The sequence below is a fragment of the Microtus pennsylvanicus genome, chromosome 12 (genome assembly GCF_037038515.1).
Source record: "Microtus pennsylvanicus isolate mMicPen1 chromosome 12, mMicPen1.hap1, whole genome shotgun sequence".
Taxonomy (NCBI): Eukaryota; Metazoa; Chordata; class Mammalia; order Rodentia; family Cricetidae; genus Microtus; species Microtus pennsylvanicus.
In genome coordinates this window covers 82,086,574-82,107,581 of record NC_134590.1, presented here as the reverse complement: position 1 = coordinate 82,107,581, position 21,008 = coordinate 82,086,574, and the positions used below count along the sequence as shown (strand labels likewise).

Here is a 21,008-nt window from a genome sequence, read left to right as displayed (position 1 = left end):
AGCCCATCTCTGGTGGCAGCTGATTAACAATGAACATGCTGGGTGTGGGGGTGCACCCCTTTCATCCCAGCACTCGGGAGGCAGAGGCAGGCGGATCTCTGTGAGTCTGAGGCCAGCATGGCCTACAGAGCAAGTTTCAGGACAGCCAGGGTTACACAGAGAAACCATTTCTCAAAAAACAAAACAAAACACACATGCTATTTGGGTTTGTACTTGAATAAGATGAGGATGTTAGCAACTGCTAATACTGGGGGAGATCCTTGCTAATGCAGATAATGTGCTTCCTGCCCCACGGTAAAGCACACAGAGGACACATACTCCAAGTTTACTGTTTCTCCATCAGTTTCTTCTGCATTGGCTCATTTCAATTCTTCCCATTGTAGCTGATTTCAAGGTTTGATCCCTACTACAAAAAAACAAACAAACAAACAAACAAAAAAACCCTAGCATCTTTGAAAAAAAAAAAAAGGAAGGGCAGTTCTACGACCCAGGAACTTAAAATCTCTTTTAGATAGTCTGAATGCTGAAATTCCCATTAAATCCGTATGTTGGACCAGATACCCCATATGATGGTGATGGCAGGGCCTTCAGGAAATAAAGTGAAAGGGCTCCACTCCCATAGATTAGTGGCCTTGATTCCTTTAGGCTTCTCTGAAGGGGCTTATGAACTTTATCGTATTTTTAAAGTGATTGAGGCCCTGGCATACATTATTAAATTTACTTTTATGTATATGGCTGTTTTGGCTGCATGTATATCTGTGCACCACATTCATGCCTGGTACCCATGGAGGTCAGAGGAGGGAATTGGATTCCCTGGAACTGGAGTTATAGGTGGTATAAACCACTATGTCAGTGCTGGGAACAAAGCCAGGTCCTCTGCAGGAGCAATGAGAGGAAGTGTTCTTAACCACTGAGCCTTCTCTACAGTCCCATGTCTTTTTATAACTGTGTGATTAACTTACCGGGTGGATTAGAACCATCTCTATCATATAGATACAACAAGAAGCACCCCCAAAGAGAGCACACGAGAAGAAAACCAATATGTGGAGTGATGCCCTAGATTAACAGTCGCTGGTCAACTGGGGTTGGGGCTGTAAGACTTTCTAGGCCAAATTTACTAAGGTAGCTTTGTGTTTTGGAAAAATGCATTAGCCCGGGTATGGACTGGCATCTTTAGCTTTGGTGTGAGGAACTTCTGTGGCACTGATAGGGACCAGGGGATCGATGATACAGTGGAGAAGAGACCCCTGACATTTGTGCATTAGCCATGCAAATGTGCCATCACTGCAAGGATGGAACTGTGCCCACGATCTCTTGTTCTTTCCCTTCGATAGCACTTCTTGCACTGAATAAACCTTCAGGATTCTTGGACAATTTGAGGATGAGTTGAGGCATGTGAAGCCTCAAAAGAACACGGATCTCCTGCTTGAAAAGGATTGAGCAATACATTAATAAAGGTAGTTATACTGGAGATTAATGAGTTGAGAAATGGAACAGTTTAAAGACTGAGAGCTTGTATACTGTAATTTCATTCAGGTGGCACCAAGAGCCATTAAAGATTGTGATGTATCCAGACTTAGATTTACTATGACAGCAGTATGGCCATGAACTAAAGGCCTAAACTGAGCAGCCTCAGTGAAGTGAGGCATCATCAACATCAACATCACAGAGGATCTGTGACCTCTCCAGACCCACTCAGAGAACTAACTCAGCACCAGCAACATCAGCATCACTCGGGACCTGTGGCCTCTCTGGACCCACTCAGAGCAGCTAACTCAGGATGTGCATTTTACAAGATCTCCCAGTGATTCGAAAGCACATTCAGGATAACTGATTTAGGGCTGACAAAAGAGGCACAAGCTTTTAATCCCAGCACTCAGAAGGTAAAGACAGGCAGATATCTGTGAGTTCGAGGCCAGCCTGGTCTACATAGTGAGTTCCAGAACAGCCAGGGCTATGTAGAGATCCTGTCTCCAAATAAAACAATTAATTTAGAAAGAGGATTATCTGTGCTGAGAGGACAATCCACATTTCATCTTCACAAATTCTGTGTGAGGACATAGTATCATTTCTTAGTTCCTTCCAAAGATACAAAAATAAAAATACCTCATTAAAAGAAATGTTATTTGTTTTTGGGAGAGTGGAGGTGGAAGGCAGGGTGGTTCCTTGTGGTTCTGAAACTTACTGTGTACGTGGCAGAAAAACTATTTCTTATAAACTCTGCATATGATTGTCTTGTATGTTGCTCCAGGGAAATGGCATCTGTAACATGGAGCACCTTTGCTACCGAGCTGCTGTCATCAGTGGTCTCGGATGCTGCGGTGAGGGTTCAACATGATGCCGTACAATTCCCAAGACTCACACACACACACACTGAAAATACCTTTTGAAAAAAAAACAAAAACCACATCTATAGCTGGGTGGTGGCGGCGAAACCTTTAATTCCAGCACTTGGGAGGCAGAGGCAAGAGGATCTCTGTGAGTTCAAAGCCAGCATGGTCTCCAGAGGGAGATCTAGATAGCCAGGGCTACACGGAGAACCCTCAAAAAACAAAAAAAAATACCAAACCCTCGTTCTTAGAAAGTACTTTAAGACTACATCAAAACTGTGTAAAGTACACAAGACATTTTCCATGAAGATGGGTTCTACAGATTAATCCCCTAAAGGACAGATGTGGTCTTGACCACACAGATAGTGCAAGGGTCACTAAGCTACTAAGCATGTCTGCTTCCAGCCTTTTGAGGGAAAACATAATATGTATCTCTCCCTTTGAAGGAACAGCCCTGTGTGATTTACATTCCTGGTTTTCCTAGGCAAAGCAGGATAGAGCCGGGTAGGAATCCAAATACTGGAGAAGGGCAGAGTCTAGGAGACACCAGCCAGTCCCTGAAGACATAGAAAATGAGGTAATGCTATGACCACGTGGCAATACATAGATTAATAGAAATGGGTTAAGATATGAGCTAGCTAGTAATAAGATGTAAGAGCTAACTAACTAGTAATAAGCCTGAGCCACTGGCCAAACATTTATGGTTAAGTCTCTAAGTGGTTATTTTAAAAGCTGCTGGGGGACCGAGCAGAAACTTCCATTTACAGTTAAGACCATTGGATTCTGCAAAATGTGCCACATTGCACACACTTGCTTTCTAGGAAGACAACATGAAAATGAACTTTCAGAGATCTCTACCTTTGGGCCATCCCTTAGACCAGAATACTCTATAGGAAACCCAATTAGCATTACCCTAAAGAAAGACTGATGGGTAATGACATGCTTTTTTTTATTTCTGATTCAATGAGAAGCCCCCCATAGTCTCCAGTATACAAATACCCAAGCCCCCAATCAGTGGTGCTATTTGAGTAGGTTTTAAAAAGGTGTGGCCTTGAAATGTTCCTAGGGGAGGGAAAGCTTTGAGAGTTTAAAAATTGGCACCACTGGCTTTTACTGTTTTGTACTTGTGGTTCAAAGTGTAAGCCCTCAGCTTCCATATCTGCTTTGCCACCATAGACTTTTTAAAAATTAATTAGTATTCAGCAGCTGTGGGGGCAGACCACCACAGGTGTCTGGTGAGTGCTCTGCTCTGCAGACATAATGGTGGTAGGGGTAAACTAATAAATAGCTGTGCTGGGAGAGGACCTGGTGATGGGCCTGCTGGGTGGCATAGGAGTGCCATCCTAAATTCCTGGTAGTGGAGGATACTGTTGTCAGAGATCGAAGACACTTTCAGGTAGTTTCTGAACAGGGATGACACTGGCATCTCTCACCAACCATATATAGCAGAGATGTTTCTTCAGCATGCCCGACACCCACCAGTGCTCCATCCCAGCTGTCCTGGAGATCCCACACAAGCAGCATCTTTATGATGCAGCCAAAGACTCCATCCTGCACAGGGCTAAGGACCTGTACTGGTGCTCCTCAGCCATCAACCCCCTCACTAGCAGGCCTCTCCCAGTTTGCCATCCTCTATTTAAGGTTCAAGCCTTGGTTTCCAGCCACTCCCTCCTCTTCACTGAGTGGCTCCTAAGCTGCTGGGGTTCTGCTGTTCAGATCCAGGCTGGTTAGGGAGAGAAAACCTAACCAATGTTCTCTTTCCACACTCTCCTCCTTGTGCTGTTACAGTGTCATTGCTGATATTAAAGGAAGTCTTTCCCCCCAAAAATTAGTATTCACATGTTTTGCCTGTATGCATGTGTACCATGTGCATGCATGGTACCTATAAAGGTCAGAATGGAAACATACCTCCTGGAGCTGGAGTTAGGAAAGGCTGTGAGCCACTATTTGCTGGTAGCTAAACCCAGGTCTCTTCAGCTTCACCACTCTGGACTTTCTAAAAAATTTATTTTTCTGTGGATTGTTTTGCCTGTACCTGTATAAACGTGATGGATCCCCTGGAACTGAAGGTACAATAGTAAGCTGCCCTATGACTGCTGGGAACTGAACCTGGTGATGAGGCATCATTCAGCCCTGTTCCCTCCCTCCACCCCACGGACTCAACCCTTTGGAATTCTAAGTCCATAATAAACTTTTTTTTTCTATAAATTGCCTTGGTCATGGTGTATTACCACAGTAATAGAAAAAGTAATACTGGAGTTCACAGAAAAACTTACACCTAGGGGTCATCAAGATAGCCTTGACAACTTGAGTTTGATTGTTGAAACCCACTTGGTTAGAAAAACTGATTTTTCAAGTTGTCCTGTTATAACCAAGTATGCTTTTCCTGAAAACACACAATTACAAAAACCTTACATCTGGCTGCTGTAATCTCAGCACCCAAGAGGTTGAGGTGGGAGGATGAGGAATTGAGATAGTTCCCTGTGATGTGACAAGTTCCAGACATAGCTATATGAGACACTATCTCAAAAATAAAACAGTCCAAACCAGAGGAGGGGAAGCAGCTCAAGTTGGTAGAATCCTTCCCTGGTATGCGCGAAGCCCTGGGTTCCATGCTCAGCACTGGGTGAGGGTGGGAGTGGGGGGTGGGAGCACTAGTGTGCACACCTGTTAATTCTAGCATTTGGATGGTGGAGGCACAAGACCAAATGTTCAAGGTCATATTAATAGTGAGTTCTACATTGGCCTAGGATATAACACAACCATAAATGAACAAGAGAGTTAATAGAATACGAAGGATTAAGGCATAGTAAGATTTAACATAAAGATGAAATTTTGAAGGGTATAGTTTGCTTATAGGCTTTTCCCCAAAATACCAAAACCAATATAATTTGAAAGTCACAAATTAATATGCAGTCTGAAACCAAATATTTAATATTTTCATTCAATTGTTTCAATACAATTTCAAAGAAATGCCAACTGGGAGACAATGTCCAAAAACTCTGAAGAAGCAAGCTTCCAGACATGGACACCAAGGTGGTCATCTCCATTCTAGACACAGTCCACATGCTCCCAGCCAGTCAGCCTTATCCAGATTATCGAGTATTTACCTGATAAGAGAAAGAAAAAGAACAGGCTTCAAAACTTTTAATGACATAAAATGTGGTATTGTGTTTAAGGTAATTATCTAAATTCTCTCTCATTTTTATAGGTAAGAAAATTAAGTTATGAATTGTTATCATTTTGGTGGGAAGCACACTTTTTTTTTTTTTGGTTTTTCGAGACAGGGTTTCTCTGTGGTTTTGGAGCCTGTCCTGGAACTAGCTCTTGTAGACCAGGCTGGTCTCGAACTCACAGAGATCCGCCTGCCTCTGCCTCCCAAGTGCTGGGATTAAAGGCGTGTGCCACCACCGCCCGGCTTGGAGAGCACACTTTTAAGCAAAAAATAAAACTCCCTTTTGATCTCCCGGGGAATTGTCAACCCCTATCTGCTTACCACGTCATCAATTTTCAGAATGCTCCGGACGGTTTCAGTGGCTAGGGTCAAAGCGCTGACTGACACCAACAGAGGCTGGACGACCATTTCCTCTAAAATGTTGGAAATTCCACCCTGTAGAGAGGCGGACCACACATAACAAATAACAAACCTGGAAGTGACATTCTTTAGAGCGCTGTACACTCAAGAACTAGGATCTAGGCTCATTATTTCCCCCATCATGTATGGTCTTCACAATCAATTAGTAAGGGGACAGCTCTCACTCTCCTGTAATTTCCTGGCATTCTAACAGGGATGTTTACAGAGAAAAAAAACAATTCACACTAACTAGCCTAACTAGCGTCCCCACAAAAGACCTATCACGTGCTTTATCTTTATAGCTAAGGAAATTAAAGATCAGACTAACTTCCTAGAAGTTAGTAAATGGCAGTTACTGAACGCTATTTCCATGGTATCATCTTTACTCTGAAGGATATATTAGCATCTTTCCAGGATTCAATTCAGAATTATACTACTTGTTTTTTGCTCTGTTTTTTAAGACCAGGTTTCTTTGTGTAGCCATGGCTATCCTAGAACTTGCTCTGCAGACCAGGCTGGGATTAAAGCATGCACCAAATCACACTACTTTTAACTACAAAGCCTTTCAACCAACCCACAATGACAAAACGATAAATGTTTCTTTTCACCAACCCTCTCTCCAACAACAAGCATAAATTACCTTTCGGACATTAATGCCTGTAGTTTTTTCTCCTTGGGCATGCCGGTTTCTTAGTTCTGTTACTGTAGAAATGGGATTCAGGCCAGCATTTTCAGCTAGTGTAGATGGAATGACTTCCATGGCATCTGCGAAGGCACGAACACAGTAGGATTCCATACCACTCAGTGTTCGTGAGTACTCAGTCAGTCTTAGGGCCAACTCTATTTCTGGAGCACCGCCGCCTGCAATAAGAGCTCTGAAATTCACAAATATTTTTAGCATGTTTTTACCCCAAAGGAAGCTATTTAAATAAGAATTTATTATTTAACTTTAAAAAGATAAAATATAGCAGTTTAGCTGTTGTTTAAAGGTAGGGTATCGTGTATTCAGGCTAGCCTGATACTCGCACTAACTGGAGGTAGAAACAGAACCTTTGACCCTTCTTCCTTCACCTCTTAAGTGCTAGGATTATATAGGTGTGCCCCACCACACACAGTTTAAGCAGTGCTGGGTGGGGGTTGAACCCAGGCCTTTGCACAACTAGGAAGTACTATAAACCGAACAACTACATCTCAGGCCGTCAAACTAGTCTTCAAAATACCAGGGTCAGCAAGATGCTCAGCAGGTAAAATACCTGACAACCAACCGAAGCTTGGTCCCTGGAACCTTCTGATGGAAGAAGAGATCTCTCAACTTGTTCTCCATATGCATGCCGTATTGTGCCTGCATGTCCACACGCCCTCCCCACACAAAAAATAAATGTAATCAAAATTCAAAAATTGTCATTACCTCTTCTTTACTAGGCAGCGAATAACACAGAGAGCATCATGAATGGAGCGCTCAGCTTCTTCAATCACCAGTTTGTTAGAACCACGCACAACAATTGTAACTGTTTTGCCTGGGCTTGAACAACCTGTAATCTTTAGTGAACAAATTACAAATTAGGTAATGGGGGTATGGGAGAGAAGAAAAATAATAAAACTTAACTGTAATACTGTTACCTTGAACAGTTTTCCAGAACCATTTAAACTGACTTCCTCTGCTAACTCGGCAGAACCCAGCATGTCAGTAGTGAACTGGTCAATATGAGCAACTGGTTTGGTTCCAATTGTCTGAGAAAAGATAATACATCGACAAGTCAAGACAACACTGCTGGAGACAGAACTCAATAGTAGAACAAGCACTTGTCTGGTATATTATTCAAGGCACTGGACCCAATATTCAGCATGCAAAACAAACAATAAAAAAAAAACCCCATTGCTGGGGCTAGAGACATGGCTCAGTAATCGACTGGGGCTCCTCTAGAGAAGGCACATGGCAGTTCATAGACCCATATTAATTTTAGTAGGCTTCTGAGGGTGCCATGTGGTGCATAGACATACATGCAGCACTCAAAATAACCACACCCACAACACATGCAAATGAACATTTTTACATACATTACTATTTTACCTTACAAATGAACTCAATGTCTTCTCTTTCAATATCCTTAACCACCATAATCCTCATCTTATTCAGAAAATGTAATGCAAGATCACTAAGCGCATCTCTGAAATATAAAGTGTTATGTTAAAGAATTTTATTATTCTGTAGTTAAAATTTTAATTTTACTGCTATTCAAATGGTCAATTATGAAGGAAAATGCTTTTGATATTCATTTAAAAGTTCAAAGTTCTCTTTTTAAGACAGTCTACTTATGTACCCTGTTCTGCCTGGAACTCAGAACCTGCCTACCTCTGCCACCTAAGTGCCAGGATCAAAGGCTTGTGTCATTACGTCCAGAAGTTCAAATTCTGAGGGTTTCTAATTTTACCAGGAAACTTATAACACAAAACTATACAACACAAGTAATTATACCACGATTCTTAACAAATGAGCATTTTGTTGAGTGAACATTAGTAATAACTCTACATATTAGAAGCATGACTAATTCCCAGAAATGAGCGGAAACAATCCTAGAACTAAGTAGTCATGCGATGCTAGCAAGAAATATTTCCATCACTCATGAAAGTTAAGCAAAAACCAAGTTTTGGGAAAAATTTACTCAGAGTCAGTAAATGATGAGATTAGAACTGCCTTTTCCTTCTAAAAAAGGAATCTATGTCCCCATGGTACCTTCTGACATAGCTTATCATCAGTGCAAATGGGAATGTGTCTATTTATTTAAAAAGCAAAATAAAATCCAGAAAGGGTGGGGGGAAGAAGAGCTCAAATTTGAGAATTCTATTATCTACGGACCACTGCTGCTAGGAGTACCGGCATTGATCCCACATCCAGTTTGTGTCATGCTGGGGATCAAAGCAGGGCTTTGTGCACGTAAGCAAACACTAGTAACTCAACTATACCTCTAGCCTCAACCAGTTAGTTTTAGAACAAATAGCTTTTTAAAGCTATGTCATGCTTGTTTTACTGTTGGCTGCTTTTTTAAAAATATTTATTTATTTATTATGTATACAATATTCTGTCTGTGTGCATGTCTGCACACCAGAAGCGGGCACCAGATCTCATTACAGATGGTTTGTGAGCCACCATGTGGTTGCCGGGAATTGAACTCAGGACCTTTGGAAGAGCAGGCAATGCTCTTAACCACTGAGCCATCTCTCCAGCCCCCTGTTGGCTGCTTTTTTACATTTATGTGTATGAGTGCTTTGTCTATTGTCTATGGCTTTCAGAAGAGGGCGTCACCCCCTGGAACTGGAGTTCTATGTGAGGCCATGTGGATGCTTGGGAAACAAACCTGAGTCCCAGAGCAATAAGTGAGCTCAAAAACAAAACAAAAAACAAACCAGCCATTCTCTAATCTTTTTTTAAAAAAGGCCTTACTCCTTCCTAGACTAGCCTGACTCACAGCAACCCTTTGGCCTTAGCCTTCTGAGTACTGGGATTACAGGCATGAACAACTATGCTCAGTCTTCATTTTCTTAAAATCTAGAAAAATTATATATTCCACGTTCAAGTTATCAAGAGATAACTTTATTAATGAAAATATGATACACCACAATGCTAATTCTAAATTTTCCATGTGTTAGATACTAAACAACTGTTTATTTGGCAGATCTTAGCTGCCTTATAAACTCTAGTTCCATGGCATTCATCACTTTCTTCAGACCTCCAAGGGCTCCTGTACACATGTGGTGTACACACTCAGGCACACACACACATATATAAAATGTTTTAAAAAATTACTAGTAGGACTCACAAATAAATTATAAACTCAGGATTAAGAAAATAAATAGTCCCTGACCTTAGGATAGACTTCTGTATGAGAAGGACATTGCATCCTGTTTTCTTTATCTGCTTCACCAAGTTTAAAATATAGGCTCTTTCTTCTCGAAGCACTCGATCCATCTGGGCATAGTCAGATACTACTATCTGATTATCCATCTGATCAGAAGAATACAGTAATTATTTACAGCAAGAGATTCTAATAGAAAGTAAAAGACCAACTCACACCAAACAGTTAAATAGGCATGCACAGAAAAAGGCCTAAAACAACATATATATATAAAAGGCTGGTCCTATTTATTTTTAGATTTTTTTTTGAGACAGTTTCTCAGTATAGTCCAAGCCGCCCAGGAAATCAAGAGTGCTAGGATTGCCGGGCGGTGGTGGCGCACACCTTTAATCCCAGCACCCGGGAGGCAGAGGCAGGTGGATCTCTGTGAGTTTGAGACCAGCCTGGTCTACAAGAGCTAGTTCCAGGACAGGCCCCAAAGCGACAGAGAAACCTTGTCTTGGAAAACCAAGACAGAAGAAAAAAAGAAATTAATCATTAATTTTTGTATGGCCTCAACCTTTTTGAGAAACCAAATACCGAACAACACACCTATATGTTAGGAAAACAAAACAAATTTGAGGGGCAAACACCCCTTTTAGAGAATTATACTAATACAGGGATATCTTAAGAATGAAGTGATTTTTATAGTTTGGCTATCAAGTTAGTCTAAGGCTTACTTGCACACAAAAATAAAATCCCTATGGCTCCAGTAAGTGATGTCTCAGCGTACTGAAAGCTGGACACAATCTGAAAACACAAGCAATGAATACAACATATACATGGCTTTTTCTGTGATGGTTGTAGCTGCAACGATTTTTATTTTTGTCTCGATTTTATTAATCCTTTTGAGATCTACATTTTAAAGACATCACTAATACAGTATTTTCAATTTTTATCTTTAAGAACATATCTTATTAAGAAGTTACAACAGGAACCAACTTGGATTGACTTACATCTGTTTTAGGAGCAGATAAGCAAAACTGAATAAGACCAATTTTGGCCTTCTCAACTCTTGAGATGCCAGAATTTGCCACTTTCTGGGTGAGAACGAGCCCTTCCACCAGCTCACAGTCATCTATTGTCCCCCTATGAAAAATAATCAAAGCAATGAAAAGTGCTTCCGTTTCATTCTCAGAGCCCATTCCCAGAATACACTTTCACACCACCATACGGAAGTAATTGCAAACCTTTGAGATTACCATACCAAAAAAGTTCAAGCCAGCAAATGTTTCCTAATTTTTATTCTTAGAGAAGTCATTTTTCACCCATGTTATACCCACTGGCCCAGGAAAGTCATCAGCCTAAGGATCTATTTGTTGTGCTTTGTTTTTAAGAGTTCTGAGACAGAACCTCACTCTAGCTCAGACTGACGTGGCACTCACTAGATTATACCAGGCTGGTCTGAACTCACAGGTATCCTATGTCTAAACCACCACACCCAGCTCTTCCTTGAAAGTAATCTGGTTTGGGTAACACTGGAATTGAAATTAGAGATGCTTACCCAAGCTTCTTCACTATTTTAATATCTCTAAGATCTACACTGGTAGCCGTGGCTGGGTCAATCACTTTCATCACCGCATTGACACTCATTGGAGAGAGTAGACTTGAATACTGAGACACAACCTAGATTTAAAACAGAAAGTTACTTTCAGAGACACAGTAATTAAAAAGACAAAACAACCGAACAATCTTGGATTTGCAAGGGCTTGTTACCACCTATTTGGATATGGTAGCTAGAAGGTACCCAGAGGAGACTAATAGTTAAAGATGTCTCCCCACCATAGCTGAAGACATGGCTGAGTTAGGAGCACTGGCTACTCTTCCAAAGGAATGGTTCAATTCCCAGCACCACATGGCAGTTCACAACTGGCTCTAACTCCTGCTTCAAGTGATCCAATGTCTTCACCTGGACATACATACATGCAGGCAAAACACCGATGTACTTAAAATACAAATAATTTTTTTAAAAAAGACACTGTTTTTACTATGGTCTATGTACCATTTAGATTTGTAACTAGAGGAAACGAATGCAAAAAACTGAACTGTACTTGGAGAAACAATGATAGAGCAGATGGTAACATGAAAAGTTTTTATTAAAATTCTTGCTTATAAACTTAAAGAATTATGTGTATGAATATTTTTCTCTTCAGCCCCGACTTTTAAATTTATTATTTCACCTGAAATTTCCCCCAAATTTTGTTTCATCACTATTTTAAATTTTATAGGTAAAAAGTAGCACACACATAAAGAGCTGGCTAGTATGAATGGGCAATCCATGTTGAGTTCAAATATGTCAGCCTTTGATTTGCAGATGGGAAGTTCCCAATAGCATTTCAAAGCCTAGGACTTAGCTTTATCAAAAAGTGTTAAAATGCAGTAAAAGAAAAAACTAGAAAACGGATATGGCACCTACAACAAACTCCTTTTTTTTGGGTGGTGGTGGGGTTTAGAGACAGGGCTTCTCTGTGCAGCTCTGGCTGTTCTGGGACTTAAAGAGACCAGGCTGGCCTTGAACTCACAAAGATTCACCTGCCTCTGCCTCCCAAGTGCTAGGATTAAAGGCACCAGATTAACTGCCCAGAGAATCTTCTAATTCTTTTGTTAGCATTATTGATCATTTTACCTCAATCTTAAAACCAATTCAGTTACAGAAACTATTATGACCCAGTTTTTTTTTTATGTATTATGCATACAGTGTTCTGTACATCTGCAACCCAGAAAAGGGAACCAGATCTCATTACGGATGGCTGTGAGCCACCATGTGGTTGCTGGGAATTGAACTCAGAATCTCTGGAAGAGCAGCCAGTGTTCTTAACTCTGAGCCATCTCTCCAGCCCCACCCAGTTGTTCTTGAGGCAATGTTAGATACAGTACATCATTCATGACAATACCATAAGACACCATTAGCTGTAATTTAATTGTCCCTTAGTGATAGTCTCACCTTTGAATTCAAAGAAGTGGTCGCGCTATTTAACAAAGTTTCTCTGTCGCTCAGCTGCACAGGTCGAGACATGTCAGTAAGGATTTCAAGACCCTTTTCCAAAGCTTTTTGGAATGATTCAGAAATGATGGTTGGATGGATACCTGTCATTTATGAACCAAGTTAATTATGACAAACCACCATGTCATATTTTAAAATGTTTTACTCATTAAAATGTCAAAGTAATTTAAAACTTCCCCTTCCTCCTTTTTCCTCAGGTTGACCCCAGGACCTCCAGCACACTAGGCAAATATAAAACTACTACACTATACTACGAGGCTCCAAATATTTTTCATTCAAACTAATTTATAATTCAATTGTAAAGAGAATGGCTAAATAATTGCTGGTTATGGACAGCAGTTAACCTCTACTTGTTCTACTTGAAATAGATCAATACATTTTTTTTTATATAAATCTTTTTATTCTCAAGTTTTTTTTTCTTTTTTTCTTTTGGTTTTTCGAGATAGGGTTTCTCTGTGGTTTTGGAGCCTGTCCTGGAACTAGCTCTTGTAGACCAGGCTGGTCTCGAACTCACAGAGATCCACCTGCCTCTGCCTCCCAAGTGCTGGGATTAAAGGCGTGTGCCACCACCGCCCGGCAGATCAATACATTTTTATGTAAAATTAAAGCAGGGTGACCAGAGAGTTGTTACTATGATTAAACACTACTTATCAAAGTAAGAGTTCTATTTTCTCATCTAAGACATCTTTGTAAGCCTTAGACTAGTAATACTACTATCATTGATTTCTGAAAAGCAGAACTCTATTTCTATAAAGTCTTGCAAATCAAAAGCAAAATAAAAATTCTTGATAAAAGTAGTTACTTCAAATTAAATATTAAATTCCACATTACATAACAACCTGGCTTTTATGCATTTTGCCTTTAAAAAAACCTGTCATTCTTAGTAAGCAAGCATATTCTACATACCTTTCTGCAGAAGCTTGGTACAGGAGTCTAAGAGAGAGCCAGCAATGATGACAACCGATGTGGTACCATCCCCCGCTTCTATGTCTTGAGCCTTAGACAGCTCCACCAGCTATGTAAACAGAACATGCCAAGAGGCTGAGAAACAGGAACCCAGCAACATCTAACTCAAAGCATCACACCAGTGTCACTAACACAGAATCACAAAATTTAATACATTCCTGACATTTGATTTTTAGTTTACTTTGGGCTTCATTTAAAGACAAACTGTGGTACACAAAATTATTCTTATAATGGTCTCTAGTTTAGATTGTGGATTGTACAGAGAAGTTCTCAGAAAATGCTCTTTAAAGTCCCATCCAAAAGCATCAATACTTAGGGCTTGTGATGTGGCTCAGTTGGAAGAGTGCTTGCCTAGAACCCCTGAAGCCCTGGGTTTGAGCCCCAAACCAGTATAATGAAGGTGTGGTGGTGCACATTTAATTCCAAGACCTAGGACGTGGATCAAGTTCAAGGCTTTCCTTTGCTACACAGCCAGTTCTAGGACTAGTCTAGGCCAAAAAGATACCCTTTCTAAAAAAATGCAGTAAGGTCTCATAGGTATCACATAGATGGAGAACATATGAAGTCATTCCATGTGGGAGCATAAACACCTTTGCATAGTTTTTCTCAAGTGACCACAGTAAGCACGATCTTACCCATTTACAGGTCACGTTTAAGTAAGGGACCTTTTCTGAAGCAGGGTTCTATGTTGTCTCTAACAGGCTCTAATGATCCTCCTGCCTCACATCCAGAGCACTTAAGATTACAGAAACTCATTGCTGTGCCAACAGTATGTTTTAACAGACAGCAATTCTTAAAGTACATTATAGCAAGCACAACTTCTTGCCGTAAGGCTAATTGTGACTCTTGAATTATTATTTTTTTAATAAACACCAGTGAAAACTAACATGATTTGATGTGACTAAAATGATTTTATATTCTAGGAACTGTGGATGTAGCTCAGTAGTATAGTGTTTGGTGAGCATCTACAATGCCATGAGTTCAATCTACAGCACAGAATAAGCAAACAAAATTAGTTCTCTTATAGGACACCTCATACTCAAAAAACAGCATCTTAAAAGTGCACATTTTTAGTAAAGATAAAAAATTCTTGTGGGGCGGTGGACGCCTTTAATCCCAGCACTTGGGAGGCAGAGGCAGGTGGATCTCTGTGAGTTTGAGGCCAGCCCGGTCTACAAGAGCTAGTTCCAGGACAGGCTCCAAAGCTACAGAGAAATCCTGTCTCAAAAAACCAACCAAAAAACAAAACAAAAACAAAACAAACAAAACAAAACAAACAAAAAAAAACCACCCCAAACCCAACCAACCAAAAAAAAAACCCAAACAACCAAAAAATCCCCTGTTTAAATAGCATACATTTCAACTCCACTAAATATTATACAAATACAGTTTAACCAGATAGCACATGCCCGCGCCTGTAACTGCAGTACTCCGGAGGATGAAGCTGAACTGCTGCCAAGTTCAAGGGTAGCCTGAGCTATACAGTGAACATCTGTCTCAAAAAACAAACCACTTATTTACACTTACCATTCTGGCTGCTGGGTGCAGTACTTGCATTTGTTTCAGAATGGTGGCGCCATCATTTGTAATGGTCACATCACCTTTTCCATCTTGAATCTAGAAGATGTTTTTGAGAAATTTAATCCAGTACTCTATAAGCACTATTCCATTTACTATTATTACAAACAAGTTAATGTATACCTATTGCCTAATCTAAAATTCTTTCATTAGTATAACAATTTAAGAACATTCAGTTTCTACCCAACTTTTGCAAAAAAGTAACTAGCTGTCAGGTTACTTTATTGTTAAGTGTGTGTGTGTGTGTGTGTGTGTGTGTGTGTGCGCGCGCGGATGCGCGCATGCATACATCTGAGGGTAGTGCTCAGAGGTGTCAGATCTGCCTCTTAAATTTGAGGATACATCAATCCAAAGTTATTACACTGTATCTGTTTTATACTGCCAGTCAATTAAGAAAAAGAAGTTTGGGTCCAAGAACTAGAAGAAAGGCGGCTGGGAGGGGCTACAGGATCATGAGGGGTGGGGTGGGGCAATAACAACTGAAAAGTTGAATGGGGCATGGCAGTTCATACTTGTAATCCTAGCACCTGGGTGCTGAAACAGAAGGATTAAGTTCAGGCTCCAAAATAAAGGAATAAATAAAGAGCCAAACATGGTGATGCAAGCCTGTGATGCCTACACTTGAAGCAGAGGCAGGAGGATCAAGGACAGTCTCAGATATTTAAGATTGACTCAAATAACAAACAACTCAAAAGGAACTAAACTATACAGTTAAATGCTATCTAAGCAATCTCTCCTTTTAATGAATTCTAACACTTTGAAGGGGTTTGAGGTTGAGGGGGCAGCACATGTAAGGGTTCCACCTTGTTCCACATAGGCAAGCACTACCATAGAACTATTTGCCAGCCCCAGACAGCACAAACTTTCATCAGACCTCAGAATGTAAACAGGAGCTCTCAAGAATAACTTATTTATTTATTCATACCATTTTGTCCATTCCTTTAGGTCCAAGGCTTGTCCTAATGGCATCAGCAACCGCTGTTAAATAGAAGAAAAACAGAAACCAAGACTTAAAAGAGCAAAGTGTTTTGTTTCAAATCTGTCCTACAGATTATGGTATAAACTAGAACACTTCACATATGTTATGCCTATGAGATTCAAACTGGCACAATCTAGTCTTATGTTCTGAGAGTTTTATTTCTTTTATCCACAACTAGTATGCTTTTGCCTGTATCAGGTAAAGAGTAAAGAATTTAACAGAAAATACGGAGTATAAGTGGTAATATGTATCATGTATTTCATGACTTTGGTCTAGCAGTCAGTATCAGTTTCAGGTGATCTTAGTGGACCAACTTCAAGATACTCACTACCGAAAGAAATACAGTATTTCAGACTCTACATTTCTAGAAGGTTAATCTGTAGCACAAGTACAAGACAGAGACTGTTAAATGATTCACACTGAGCTACCAGTATTTTGTGTCTGTGCAATTTTCCTCATTAGCAGGTATTATTGTCTTTATTTGAGGACAAGGGGATAGTTAACCAGATAACACCAAAACAAACTAGTGCCCAGAACTAAACTCAAGCTGTAGAAGCCTTTCTCACTTCCTAGGGTTTTGTTTTGGAAAAACTAGTTTGCCCTTGGCTCTTTGAATAACTAGTTAGGTTTACAGGCAATTTGGGTGACCCCCACCTTCCTACGTTCATGGCTTCATTTGTCCTGTTTGAATTTTTTGGTGCACCTCGCCTTTGAAAGGTGACAGTGTCGGACAGTTTCTGTCAACCTGACACAGTTAAAGACATCTCAGAGGGAACCTCAATTGAGAAAATGACAATTAAGAAAGACTGGGCTGCAGGCAAGCTTGTAGGAAATGCTCTGAATTAGTGATTGATGGAGGAGGACCAAATTCACTGTGGATGGGACCATTTCCTGGAGGTGGTCCCGAGTTCTATAAGAAAGCGGGTTGGGCAAACCTCGAGGAGAAACAGCACTCCTTCATGGTCTCTGCATCAGCTCCTGCCTCTAGGTTCCTGCCAATTGAGTTCCGACCAAATAACCCCGCCCCCCCAGTTAGTGTTGGTCTTCGGTGTTTCCTCACAGCACTCAGATGGCCCTAGACTTTATTTTTCAACATCTCAAAGATTCCACCACTACTTAAGTAATTACTGAACTTGATTTCCAGGTCTTAGGTATTCTCTCCAAACTTGCAAGCGCCCATCTGATCAAACTGACTTCCTTTTATCATCCTGCCCGCTCTTCTTACAGCGGGGCAGGTGACTTGCAATGCCTGCGAGGTATATACTTTACACACCTCCCATTTCCTCTTCCCAGCAACCCGACAAATGACCCGTTACCTCACCCCACTTAGGGTGGTACTGGAAATAGAACCACATGTTTTCCAGGATCCCAGGTCCTTCAAGGTATGGACCTTTGCGATTTCACTTCTCACACCATGCCTTTTTCCTCCAACCCAAACAACCACATTCCAGACATACCCAGGCAAGGCACTCTAAGGCTCTGGTCATAATTTTCCTTCTGTTTCAGCTGTTTCTCTAAATCCTTACACCTACAGAAAGCTATCTTCCCCGAATTTGCAGTAAGGGAGCTACTTTGGTTCAGAATCTAAAAAAACACAAAACAACAAGACGCAGAGACTAAAACTCAGGTCTGTCTGGTTTTCACCATGCGCTCCGTGATAGCGCTCCAACTTACATTACTGTCCAAACAGTACCACCGAGCCAAGCAAAGCCCATTTAAGTTGCATCTTCATAGAGTATGGCCAAAAGAAAAAAAAAATACTACGCCGTCTACCACTAGGCCTAACAAACAGCCACGCTTTCCTTCGGAAGTGTCAGATCTCAAGCTCACCGCCCCAGCCCTCGGCTTTTAGGCTGCTGCTCTCTGCACCCACGTGACGCGCACCGCACAAGCCCGCGGGAGAAAACTATGGGGCACCCAGACCCACGACGGGGCGTGTCCAAAGGCCTCCACGCTCGCGGGCGGGCGCGCTCGGCACAAAGAGGCGCCCCCCCAGGGCGGAACACCCGTAAGGAACGGAATGCGCCCCGCACCCCGGGCCCGCACGGCCGCCAGGGGGGCGATACCTTTGGCCGCCGAGATGTTGCTGAAGCGGATCTGGGCCGGCTTGTCGCGGTCCTGGTAGGCGCCTTTCCCGCGGCTGCCCGGCCCCGCGGCGGGCGCCCCGCTTCTGGGAGCTATGTTCTCCGGCATGGCGACCTTGGCGACGTGGGCGCGGGTTCAGAGGCACCGATGGACACGGATTCCGGCCCGCTGCGGAGTAACGGTCTCTGGCCGCCGCCTCCTCCTGCACGAACCTTCCAGAAAGCGACGCCGGCAGAGGAGGCGGAAGCCGAGAAAGGGGCCTTCGCCGCTCCTGGCTCAGGCGTGACGTAGGAGGCTGTCCGCGGCGCGCCGGATGCGGGGCGCTGCGAAGGAGCGGGAGGATTTATAGGCGTGGTTGAGGACTTGCTGTCTCCTCATCCCATCCTCCGCGGATGGATGTGAGGTTTCTGTCTCACGCTGGTCGTGTTCACGAAGCCATAACAGCCCTGGCTTTGTTCCGGAGTGGGTGTGATGCAGTCGGCTTTTTCTCGACGTCTAAATCTAAATTTTATTCCTAGTTTATTCACTTTGTAAAGGTATCGCAGGAGAGATTTGCAATGGGTAGATTCTCCCCTTTTGTTTTGTATTCATTTTGGCTACCTAGGGATATACATACACTGGTTAAATAAATGGCACCGAATCTTAATAGTTGTGGGGACTTCCTGCCAAATCCGTAAACATACGGAATATAAACATCTAATAACCGGTTAGCAGTTAGTTGCTAAACAAAGTGAGACGTCTGGGCTGGAGAGAGAGCTCAGTGGTTAAGAGCACTGCCTGCTCTTCCTAAAGGTCCTGAGTTCAATTCCCAACAACCACCTTAGTGGCTCACAGCCATCTGTAATGAGATCTGGTGCCCTCTTCTGGCCCGCAGTCACACATGCAGATAGAATACTGAGACTACTGTATAAACAAATAAATATTAAAAAAAAAAAAAAGTGAGACGTCTTTACACCCTTTACCTTAACTAATCCTCATCATAGTCCCACGAAATGGGTCCCATTGTCTTCGTGGATGATGAAGCTGAATCCCAAATAAAAGCCAGTCCAGAGCCAGAACTCCATCTTTAGGTAAGCTGCCATTTACCTATAGTGACTGACTACAGCAGTTCATATAGGTGATACTCACTATTAGCTCAATTAATTATTAAGAGCCAGTAAGGTGCCAGATGCCCGCAGTAGGTTAAGGAAGAATTGTTTCATGGACTTAGCTCCTGCTATCAAGAGGAGCTGTTACATGCATTCAGGCTGTTAGGACTAAGAGATGAAGTGTTCAAGCCTGCCCCTAGTGGAGACATCTTTTCCAAAGACCAGTTTACCCGTTGCAGCACACAAATTCTATGGTTGTTGAAACAACTGCTGTAATCTGAGGGGAACAGTTACTGGTATTGGTTTGAACTATATGTCTCCCATAGTTTTAGATATTTGGATGCTTGGTCCCCAGCTGGTAGCTCTGATTGGAGAATCTTAAGGGACACGTGTAGTAGCCTTGCTGGAGTGAATATGTCACTAGGGGCGGAGTTTGTTTTGAAAGCTACTGGCCATTCCCAGTTTGCCGTCCGCTTCCAGTTTTCAGGTTGAGATGTGAGCTCTCCGCTGTTCATTCCTGCCGCTGTGCCCAACTGTGGCCAAGCTTCCCTGCAGTGCCAGTGATGGACTCTTGGCCCTCTGGAACCATATCCTTTCCCCCTCAAAAACAAAAACAAACAAGCAAAACCCTTGGCTCTATAAATTGCCTTGGTCATGGTGTTTTAGCACAGCAACAGAAAAGTAACCAACACAGGCCCTCTGATGTCTCCAGACCCTGAAAGCAGGAGCCAGAAGTGTTGTAGGAAAGGGGCCTTCAATATGCCTTCAGGAAGAGATGCAGAGGAACCCGGAAGCTGAGTGAAGTCTGAACAAACAAACCTTATTAAAGTGATCCTTATCTTCTTAAAAGGCCTTAGCTCAAACCCCTTTGTCATGCATCGCTTTTTTGAAATTTACAATTTGTCTAGTTAGCATATGATTGTCTGGCTCAAACTATTTTTTTTTATTCTTCATTTTCTCCTGAAGTCTTCTATGTCGCATAAATCTTAAATTTATGTTTTTCTTCATTTATCTGTCTTTGTCACAAAGTTGTTTCCAAAGCTCACCTGGTGACCCACTTGGGAGGCAGAGGCGGGTGAATCTCTGAGACTTACTTGGTCTTCAGAGTGAGTTCCAGGACAGCCAGGGATACCCAGAGAAACCCTGTCTTAAAAAAAAAAAGTTCTATCCAAGAACCCAAGATGACCAGAGGATTTTGTTCCTTCTTTTATTGGCCAAGTATAAAAACTGGCATTACATAGATTTCTGAATGTATATATTACCTAGCCCTCGTCCATCTTTCAGATGATTACCCTAGATCACCACTCTTGCAATGCTACTTACAATAGCCTCAATGTTACTGTTTCACACCTCCATGTGGAGACAGCATTTCACTGTGTCCATAACCTGCGCAAGCTGAGCTCATTAGTCTCCACTTCTAGGCACTTAGTAGTGAAGAACCTAAGGCATTGTACTCGAATTAATTTCTTTGCATGTAATTTTTCTCTTACAAAAATATATGCTTTAAAGAC

General features: G+C 41.8%; 1 protein-coding gene across 1 annotated transcript; it reads right to left on the bottom strand.

The window, feature by feature from the left end:
* Nucleotides 1–5,241: 5,241 nt before the first annotated feature.
* Cct4 (chaperonin containing TCP1 subunit 4) lies at nt 5,242–18,682 on the bottom strand. The gene is made up of 14 exons (XM_075944481.1): nt 18,391–18,682; nt 16,271–16,323; nt 15,295–15,384; nt 13,708–13,816; nt 12,742–12,884; nt 11,302–11,423; nt 10,754–10,886; nt 9,768–9,907; nt 7,976–8,072; nt 7,525–7,635; nt 7,313–7,443; nt 6,545–6,779; nt 5,827–5,940; nt 5,242–5,440 (listed from the first exon to the last, which is right to left on the bottom strand). The coding sequence occupies exons 1-14, from the start codon at nt 18,515–18,517 to the stop codon at nt 5,426–5,428; spliced, it is 1,620 nt and encodes a 539-aa protein (XP_075800596.1). The 5' UTR covers nt 18,518–18,682; the 3' UTR covers nt 5,242–5,425.
* Nucleotides 18,683–21,008: the final 2,326 nt, after the last annotated feature.